General features: G+C 53.3%; 2 protein-coding genes across 6 annotated transcripts in view; both read right to left on the bottom strand.

The window, feature by feature from the left end:
- LOC108518153 (protein piccolo-like) overlaps nucleotides 1–2483 on the bottom strand; it is a 6204-nt gene extending 3721 nt beyond the window's left edge. Inside the window, exon 1 of the mRNA XM_017856338.1 lies at nucleotides 2371–2483. Coding sequence (XP_017711827.1) covers nucleotides 2371–2483 — 113 coding nt within the window. The remainder of the gene's footprint in view (nucleotides 1–2370) is intronic.
- Nucleotides 2484–4051: 1568 nt separating this feature from the next.
- ZNF683 (zinc finger protein 683) overlaps nucleotides 4052–9576 on the bottom strand; it is a 13010-nt gene continuing 7485 nt past the window's right edge. For all 5 annotated transcript variants that reach the window (XM_017856471.1, XM_017856472.1, XM_017856473.1 and 2 more), the window contains 3 exons: nucleotides 7244–7938; nucleotides 5445–5573; nucleotides 4052–4440 (listed from right to left, as the gene is read on the bottom strand). In XM_017856471.1, coding sequence (XP_017711960.1) covers nucleotides 4069–4440; nucleotides 5445–5573; nucleotides 7244–7938 — 1196 coding nt within the window. In that variant the 3' untranslated portion in view covers nucleotides 4052–4068. The remainder of the gene's footprint in view (nucleotides 4441–5444; nucleotides 5574–7243; nucleotides 7939–9576) is intronic.

The raw sequence follows: 9576 nt of genomic DNA, 5'->3' as shown, positions 1-9576 counted from the left end.
CCTCAAAAAAAAAAAAAATACAAAAAAAATACAAAAAACAAAACAAACAAACAAACAAAAAAAAAAAAAAAAAAAAAAACTAGCCGAGTGAGGTGGCGAGCGCCTGTAGTCTCAGCTACTTGGGAGGCTGAGGCAGGAGAATGTCGTAAACCCGGGAGGCCACCCCTGCCTGGGCGACAAAGCGAGACTCCGTCTCAAAAAAAAAAAAAAAAACCTTTTAAAGTTTTAAAGGAGCACAAAGGGCCAGGCGTGGTGGCTTACGCCTGTAATCCCAGCACTTTGGGAGGCCGAGGCGGGTGGATCACGAGGTCAAGAGTTCAAGACCAGCCTGTTCAATATGGTGAAACCCTGTCTCTACTAAAAATACAAAAATTAGCTGGGCATGGAGGCACGCACTTGTAGTCCCAGCTACTCAAGAGGCTGAGGTAGGAGGATCGCTTGAACCTGGGAGGCAGAGGCTGTAATGAGCCGAGATCATACCACTGCACTCCAGCCTGGGTGACAGAGTGAGACTCCATCTCAAAAACAAAACAAAACAAAAAAAAAGCACAAGGGACCAGGCCTGGTAGCTCACACCCATAATCCCAACACATTGGGAGGCCAAGCCAAATCACTTGAGCTCAGGAGTTTGAGACCAGGCTGGGCAACATAGCCAAATTCCAACTCCACAAAAAATGAAAAGATCGGGTGGACATGGTGGCGTGTTCCTAGCTACTTGGGAGGCTGAGGCAGAAGGAGTTTGAGGATGCAGTGTCCTATGATGGTGATACTGCATTCCAGCCTGGGTGACAGAGCAAGACCTGATTCTACTTAAAAAAAAAAAAAAAAAAAAAAGTTAAAAAAATCAAAATAAAAGAGAGCCAGGTGCAGTGGCTCACACCTGTAATCCCAGCACTTTGGGAGGCTGACGCGGGCAGATTGCTTGAGTCCAGGAGTTCGAGATCAGCCTGGGGAACATGGTGAAACCTTGTCTCTACAAAAAATCAGCCAAGCATGGTGGCATGTGCCTGTAGTCCCAGCTACTCAGAAGGCTGAGATGGGAGGATCACCTGAGCCTGGGGAAGTCGAGGCTGAGATGCGATAGTGCCACTGCACTCCAGCCGGGGCAACAAACAGAGCAAGATTCCATCTCAAAAAACAAATAAGTAAATACATAAAAGACATAAGAGCACAGGGAACGTTCCACATTAACATCCAAAATCGTGGTACCTTGATACATATATTTTTATGCTTCAAGATACTCATACACACTTATTTGATCAACTACAACACTCACACACATACACACACACACAACCCCTCAGACATCAGCTACCAGTGCGCAGGCTCAGAGAGGTAAAGCAATCTGCTCAGGGTCATATAACCAGTGGTACCTACAGCTAGGAGCTGGGCCCCCTTGGCTTGCAGTCTGGCAGTCTCTGCAGGCAACAGAGCTTCAGAAATGTGGGCTCTGGAGTCAGACTGCCGAAGCCTGTGTCCCGGCTACACCACATCCCAGCTGTGTGACTTTGGGCAGGTGAGTGACCTTTCTGAACCTCCATTTCCGTATCTGAATCATGCGGAATACCTGCTTCATAAGGCTGCTGTGAGGATTACGTGAGATAATCCAGGTGAAGTATGAAGCATGTGGCAAATAAAGGCTTATTGTTGTTACAATCTAGAGCTATCTCCAGGGGTGGGGACGACAGGAAAACCTCTCCGTGGCATCTAAGGGCAAATGCAGTACAGTCTCAGATGGAACCTGTCAGGTTCATGACAAAGGGATATGAAGATCAGCTGTGATGTGAGAATCAAAGTCCACAGGGGAGGAACTTTGCCCTTAAACTGTCTCTGCCTGCCTGACTTAGGAAATTGTCCACGTAGGTTGTAAAGTTTTAAAAGAGCACAGGGACCATTCCACGTTCACATCCAAAATCGTGGTACATTAACACACACACACACACGTATATATATATATATTTTTAGACAGTGTCTCACTCTGTCGCCAGGCTAGAGTGCAGTGGCTTGATCTCGGCTCACTGCAACCACCGCCTCCCGGGCTCAAGCAGTTCTCCTGCCTCTGCTCCCGAGTAGTTGGGACTACAGGAGCCTGCCACCACGCCCGGCTAATTTTTGTTTTTTCAGTAGAAACGGGGTTTCACCATGTTGGTTGGCCAGGATGGTCTGGATCTCTTGACCTCGTGATCCACCCGCCTCGGACTCCCAAGACACACATATTTTTATGCTTTGAGAGATACACATACACGCTTATTTGATCACTACACTCTCTCTGTCTCTCTTTGACACACACACACACACACACACACACACACACACACACTGTCTAAGGCCCAGAGGCGCCCCACCCGGCCTTTCTCCATTTCCCCTCACCTATCCCGAGATGTGGTCTCCGAGGTCTCTTTCCCGCTGTGCTCCCTCTGGACCCCTAACCCAGCCAAAAAGCAGGCCAGGCAGGCCCCTGGGCCTCCGCACCGCTCGGCCATGGCGAATGAAAGACCCGGGGCTCGGGCCGTCGGAGCACCTGACCGCCGGGGCTACCCGCATCCGCTGCATTTGCGGAGAAATGCCTCCTCCGGCCCGCCCCCCTGAGCAAACAGCGGCCCCACCCGCAGCCCATGCGGGCAGTGACCCGATCCAGATGCAGCCCATGCCCTGGGGCACTCTCCAGGACCCCCCAACCTCATTGTTCTCTCCCTACCTCGGACCGCAGACCCCAGACTTTCCGCACCCCCACCCCGGGGGCGTGGTTCTCCGCCCGGTCCGCGCTACATCTTCAAGCCCCTGGAGGCGCCAGGGCCCCACGCAGCCCCGGGTTTGCTAGCCCGAGAGCAAGATCTGCAGGAGGCCGGACAGGGAAAGTGGCCTGGGGCGAACAGAGACCGGGAGGCGGAGCTGAGCGAGGGGGCTCCCCCAGGAGCAGGAGGGGCTGGACACGGGGACAGGTCCGGGGGGCGGGTCCGGAATGGGCTGGGTCTTGCCCATTGGGCAGGGTCTAACGTGAGTGGTTGGCGTCCCGCGCGGGGCCCAAGGTGTGACACGGGTGGGCTTGGAACCGGGACCTTAGCTTCGGCCCGGTGGGGCCGAAGTCCACCCTGCCATCGTTCTGCCGTGGTCAGTGGGACTTGCTCCTCCCTGTGGGAAGCACCTAGGCCGGGAGCGGGCATCCGCGCATCCCGTCACCACCACGGTGGGGAAGCCGCACAGAAACCCACGGAGTGCGGACGACGCCACCTCCTGGAAGTCGGCCAGGGTACCCCACTCTGTCGGCAAATCGCTCTTATTTAGTAACAACTATCATCGATTGTGATCCTAACCGGGGCCTCCTGCCTCCCAGGCAATACCCTTTTCCGCCTGGCGCTGCTTCTCTGACTCCAGTGGGGATGGGGAGCACTTTGTACATTTCAGGGGATCCTCCGGGCCTACAGGGAGAAAAGCCATCAGCCCTCAGCTCCCCAGGGTTTCTGCCAGCTCTTCTCTGCCTGTAGCCCTTATCTGGCTGCAGCCTCCATGCCTTCCCTGAGCCTGGCACCTTGTTAGCCCAGAGTGTTGTGGTACCTAGACCCGGTTCACAGACGACATCATGCTTCTGGGTCGTGAGTGGACGCCGATATCTTGAGTCTCCTTCCTCGATACCTCCACAATGAGGGGCAACCCCCCCCAGCAACGACCATGCAGGGAGTACCGGCTGAGGGGCATGTGGCCCATAGGGACGGTGAAACCCAGGCGGTGGGGGCAGCAGTACCCTCTGCACAGGTGTTGGGAACAGGACAATGTGCCCGACTGGGCAGCACAGTTGGCACCCTGCAGCGCGCTGGAGGGCTAGACTGTCCGTCGGTGAGTAGACAAGGAAGGCCTGGTCCTAGACAGGGAGTGGAACTCAAGCCCAGCTAAAGCAGATGGCTGCAGGCACCCACGGCACACACAGGCAGCACAGGCTTTTCCTGGCTGAGTCCCCTGACCTGCTCCCAGGCAAAGTGTGAGGTCTGGCAAATACACAGTGGCTTTCCCTCACCCCCCAGCTAACAGTTGAAGCTCAGGAAGCCTCAATGCGTGAGAGAAGAAACATTTTTAATTGTTCTGGCCCTGCCCCCTCCCCAGGGGAGTCCCAGCACTGCTCAGGCTCACTGCTTTTGCTTTCCCCTGGGATGCTGAGGACACTTTGACCTCGTCTATGTCACAGCCCACGTGTTTCTCTGATGCCACCGCCATAAGATCTAGTGCCCCCTGGTGCCATTGGGCAAGGCAGGCCAGAGAGGCCAGGGGCAGCTGGGTGTGCACCAGGCCACAGGGCTGTGGGGCATGCAGTCGATGGTGCAGCTTCAGGTGGATGTGCTGGGTGAAGCGACTCCGGCAGACGCTGCACTGGAAGGGCCGGGTCCCTGAGTGAAGGCGCAGGTGGGTCTTGAGGTTACTGGAGCTGCTGAAGCGCTTGTGGCACACCTGACAGGAACAGGCCCTGGCATCAGCTTTGTCCTCTGGGCTGGCTCAGGCCTTCTACTCCCTCTCCTCATCTTGGAAATACCCATGACCCACCTCTCTTTCCCTCCAGGCCTGGAAGCTCTTCCAGTGATTTCTCCCTGGGTCCCACAGTATCTAACACATTAGAACCAGGCCGACTTGGGTTAGTGTCCTTCTTTTACTCCATGTGTGACCTTGTAAAAGTGACTTCTCCTCTCTGAGCCTTCCACTCCTCATTGGCAACATTGGTTATTAATAACTAGCGTCATGGATATGGTGGACTGAATAAGATCATCACCTAGAACTCTTAAGTGTGGAGCTGCAGCTTCAGTGGATGTAATGAACATTTACAGGGGGCTGCCACATGCCCGCAGTTGGCTTCACCTAGTCTTCCCCAGGACCCTAGGGAAGCACGACTAAGTACTAGTACAACTCCTATATTATAGTAAGAAAGCAGAGGCTCAGAGGAGTGAAGCCACTAGCCAAAGGTCACACGACAAGTTGGAGACAGCTAGGATTTGAACACAGGTGGCCTGATTTTGCAGCCCAGACTCATAATCATGGCACTGCTTTCATTTCTGCCCCTGCAAAATGGGAAAGAACCCCTGCCCTTCTGACTTCCTGAGGGATGTGGCTGGGCTCACAGAAGGAGGGAGCTGACATCAAGCTGATAGTTTTTCTACTTTGATACTACGGGTACACTACAGCATTAACTCCTCCAACAACTCAGGGAGGTAGATAATGGGTATCCATCTACTCTCCATGACCTCCAACTTCATTGTTCTCTCCCTCCCCCAGGCCTTTGGAGTGACCTTCAGTATTACCCATTCCAGGCTGAGAGGGGTCATTTTCAATTTTCACTCCCCCTTCCCATCTCCACTTGCTCAGGAGGACTGGGGAATGGAGGCTGCAGGTGCCATCCCTCCAAGGGCCTAAAACATCTCGCCAGCCTATAGGAGTACAGAGTAGGCGGAGGAGGATCTCACCGAGCACTTGTGGGGCCGCTCCCCAGTGTGCACCAGGTGGTGCTTCTGCAGGTGGGCGAGCTGGGTGAAGCTCTTCTGGCACAAGGCACACTGGAATGGACGCTCTCCACTGTGCACACGCAGGTGGACCTGAGTCAGATGCGAGAGAAATGCTGCCAACTGCCCAGCACCCCCAGCAGGGCCTGAGGTCCTCTCCGAATCTCTGCCCACTTCCCTCTCCCTCCCTGTCATCTCCCTCAGGGCCCATCATCCCCAGGATACCTCCACTCTTTCTGCTGCCCTGCAGGGGAGATGGTAGTGGTCAGAAGGCCAGGTAAGAGGTACCCCAGGTATGTTGTGGAGCACTGCTATTCAAAATGTGGTGCACGTTGGCCGGGCGTGGTGGCTCACACCTGTAATCCCAGCACTTTGGGAGGCTGAGGTGGGCAGATCACCCGAGGTCGGGAGTTGGAGACCAGCCTGACCAACATGGAGAAACCCCATCTCTACTAAAAATACAAAATTAGCTGAGTGTGGTGGTACATGCCTATAATCCCAGCTACTTGGGAGGCTGAGGCAGGAGAATCACTTGAACCTGGGAGGTGGAGGTTGCGGTGAGCTGAGATTACGCCATTGCACACCAGCCTGGGCAGCAAGAGCAAAACTCTGTCTCAAAAAAAAAAAAAAAATGTGGTTCACAGACCGGCAGCACTGGTATCACACTTAGGGAGCATGTTAGAAATGCAGGTTCTCAGGCCCGGCCCCAGACCTGCTGAATCAAAAACTCTGGGAGGGCTGGGCACACACACGCTCATGGCTGCAATCCCAGCATTTTGGGAGGCCGAGGAGGGAGGATCAATGGAGCCCAGTAGTTCAATACCAGCCTGAGAAACATATTGGGACCCCGTCTGTACAAAAAAATTTAAAAATTAACCAGGTGTGGTGGTGTGTTCCTGTGGTCCCAGCTGCTGGGGAGGATGAGGTGGGAGAATCCCTTAAGCCCAGGAGTTTGAGACCAGCATGGGCGACAGAATGAGACCCCACATGAAAAAAAAAAAGATAACTCTGGGGCTGGAGCTAATGTGGAGGCTGAGGTGGGAGGGTCGCAAAAACTCTAGGAATCTGCATGTTTACTAGCTCTCCAGGTGGTCTGAGGCTCATGAAAGTTTAAGAACTCCTGCCCTGAAGGATCCAGTAATGCTTTTTTCCCCATAACCACAACGTGCCCTCAACTTCAGAGCTAGCCAGCGAGCGCACAGCTTCCGGCCTTTGCTAACGCACTGAGATGCGCCCCTGGGCGCCCCCTGCTGGACGGTGCGGATGGTGAGGCCAATCGCACCGGCGGTGGCGCTGATTTGTGGGATCCCACTTGAAAAAGGTTGGTCATAGGACTGTGGTCTAGACTCACCAAAATCTACCCATTCCCTCATCTGACTGCCCAGAAAAATAACTAAGAAGCTTAACTGGGAGTCCAGAAAGGATGGTTGTCCAGGAAAGGGCTTTCTTTGCCCAGAGCAAATGTTGAGAGACTGAACCTAACACTACCATTAAATCAGGGTAATCTTAGGCAAACGCTGCCCATTAAAAGCCTCAGTCTCCCCATTTTAACCTAAATGAGACGATCTCATAGGCAGTCCTCTAGGGTGGCAAGGACTTTGGTGGCCGTCTTATCCTATATTTCTACCCAAATGAACCATCCAAGGTCACTTGGCCCTAGAGTGACTTCTAGCTTTGAGGTCCTTGCTTCTAGAAGCAGACGGGGGTGCATGGGGGGCCCTGAAAGATGGTGAAGGGAGCAGCAGAGCCCAGGAGGCAGGTACCTTGAGATTGGAGAGCTGCCCAAAGCTCTTGCCACATACATTGCACTCGTACAGGATTTTGCCATTCTCCTTTTTCAGTGGGTAAGGCAAGGCTGTGGTGCCTGTCCGGGAATTCAGTGGGACTCGCTTTGCTGGAGATGCCATGCCACCATGCTCCAGGCCTGGGGAGTCGGTTGGGGCAGCTCCAGCACCTGGATTTCGGGCCTGGGAAGGCAGGGCTTGGCCAGAGGCTTGGAAGGCCCCTGGGTAGGGAAGCAGGGTCTCCCCCCAAGTGCTGGGGTGCCCAGGCTCATTGACCATCATCAGCAGGCTAGGCATAGCCATTGTGGGGTAGGAGTTGTCTTGAGGCAGCAGGAGGAGGTGGGGACATTGGTCAGAAGGTAGGGCCCCATAGGTGAATAGGTGGGGTGGAGGCAGGAGAAGTGGGTATCCAGGGTAGAAGGTGTGGAGGAGGAATGGGAACTCCTTGGAGATGGAGTTGGCAGGGGGGCAGGGGCAGAAAGCCAAGGGGCTGGGGCTCTTTCTGTTCAGCAGTGGTGGTGGGGAAGAGCTGTTATGAGGAAAGAAGGCTGGGCAGGGGGCCCCATCGCCAGCTCTTTCTGGCTGTTTTCTCAGCTTGTCCTTGTTCCGTGGGTACTTGACTGTGAGTTTCTTATCATCGGTGGAGATGGCATGCAGCCCTGGTGGCTCTTGCTCTAAGCAGGAAAAGGAAGGCGGTCAGGTCCCCACAGTCTGGGGTGAGGTTCTGTCCTCCATCAAACCTGCCCTGCTCAGGGCTGAGAAAGACCTCCAGCCTGCGAGCCTGCTAGCATTTTTGTAGTGCTGAACAATTTCAGGGGGAGAAAACAGTTCAAGGTCCCTATTAGACACCCAGGTTGAGAAGTCAAGTGGGCAGATGGATAAATTGGGTTGGAGTTTAAAGGAGAGCTCTGAAGTGGAGACATAAATCCAGGTGCCATGGGTACAGATAAGATCACATAAGGGTGAGGCTAGATCTGCTGTGTCCAAAATGGCAGCCACTGGACATGTTACTAGATTTACATTAATTAAAATGATTATAATAAAAAATGAAGTTCTCAGTTGCACCAGTCATATTTACAGTGCTCAGCAGGTATGGTATTGGACAGCACAGGTATAGAATGTTCCCATTATTGCAGGGAGTTCTAACAAACAGTGCTATTCTAGATAAAGAGTACTAAAATGAAAAACCTGTTAAAAAGTAAACTGTCAGCAGGCACAGTGGCTTATGCCTGTAATCCCAGTGCTTTGGGAGGCCAAGGCAGGAGGATTGCTTAAGCCCAGGAATTTGAGACCAGCCTGGGCAACAAAGTAAAATCCCATCTCTACAAAACAATAAGAAAATTAAGGCCGGGTGCGGTGGCTCACGCCTGTAATCCCAGGACTTTGGGAGGCCAAGGCAGGCAGATCACCTGAGGTTGGGAGTTTGAGACCAGCCTGACCAACATGGAGAAACCCCGCCTCTACTAAAAATACAAAATTAGCTGGGCATGGTGGTGCATGCCTGTAATCCCAGCTACTTGGGAGGCTGAGACAGGAGAATTGCTTGAACCTGGGAGGCAGAGGTTGTGGTGAGCCACGATCATGCTATTGCACTCCAGCCTGGGCAACAAGAGCGAAACTCTGTCTTGAAAAAAAAAAGAAAAGAAAACAAAGAAAATTAGCCAGGTGTTTGTGGCATGTGTCTGTAGTAGTCCCAACTACTCAGGAGGCTGAGGAGAGAGGATTGCTTGAGGGCAGCAGTTGGAGGCTGCAGTGAGCCATGATTGTGTCACTACACTCCAGCCTATCTAAAAAAAAAAAAAAAAAAAAAAAAGCAAGTTGTCTTGTGGTTGGATCCTTATTTACTCAATCTCACTGAGCTGTTTCACTCTGTGCTCTGTGCTGGGGTCCTAGAAATAAAGAACACAGCAAGAGAGCCCTTGCCCTCCAGGAGGTCATTGTCACATAAGGAAATGGTATGTTACAACAAACCTAGAACCCGGGTAGAGATGAGATCCCACTTTTGTGGATGAAGAAACCAGTCCCATGGCCAGGCGCGGTGGCTCAAGCCTGTAATCCCAGCATTTTGGGAGGCTGAGGCGGGCGGATCATGAGGTCAGGAGATCGAGACCATCCTGGCTAACATGGTGAAACCCCGTCTCTACTAAAAAAATACAAAAAACTAGCCGGGCGAGGTGGCGGGCGCCTGTAGTCCCAGCTACTCGGGAGGCTGAGGCAGGAGAATGGCGTAAACCCGGGAGGCGGAGCTTGCAGTGAGCTGAGATCCGGCCACTGCACTCCAGCCTAGGCGACAGAGCGAGACTCCGTCTCAA

Source organism: Rhinopithecus bieti, unplaced genomic scaffold, assembly GCF_001698545.2.
Source record: "Rhinopithecus bieti isolate Rb0 unplaced genomic scaffold, ASM169854v2 scaffold_41082, whole genome shotgun sequence".
Lineage (NCBI taxonomy): Eukaryota > Metazoa > Chordata > Mammalia > Primates > Cercopithecidae > Rhinopithecus > Rhinopithecus bieti.
Note: the sequence above shows the minus strand (reverse complement) of the source record. Positions and strands in the feature narration are given on the sequence as shown.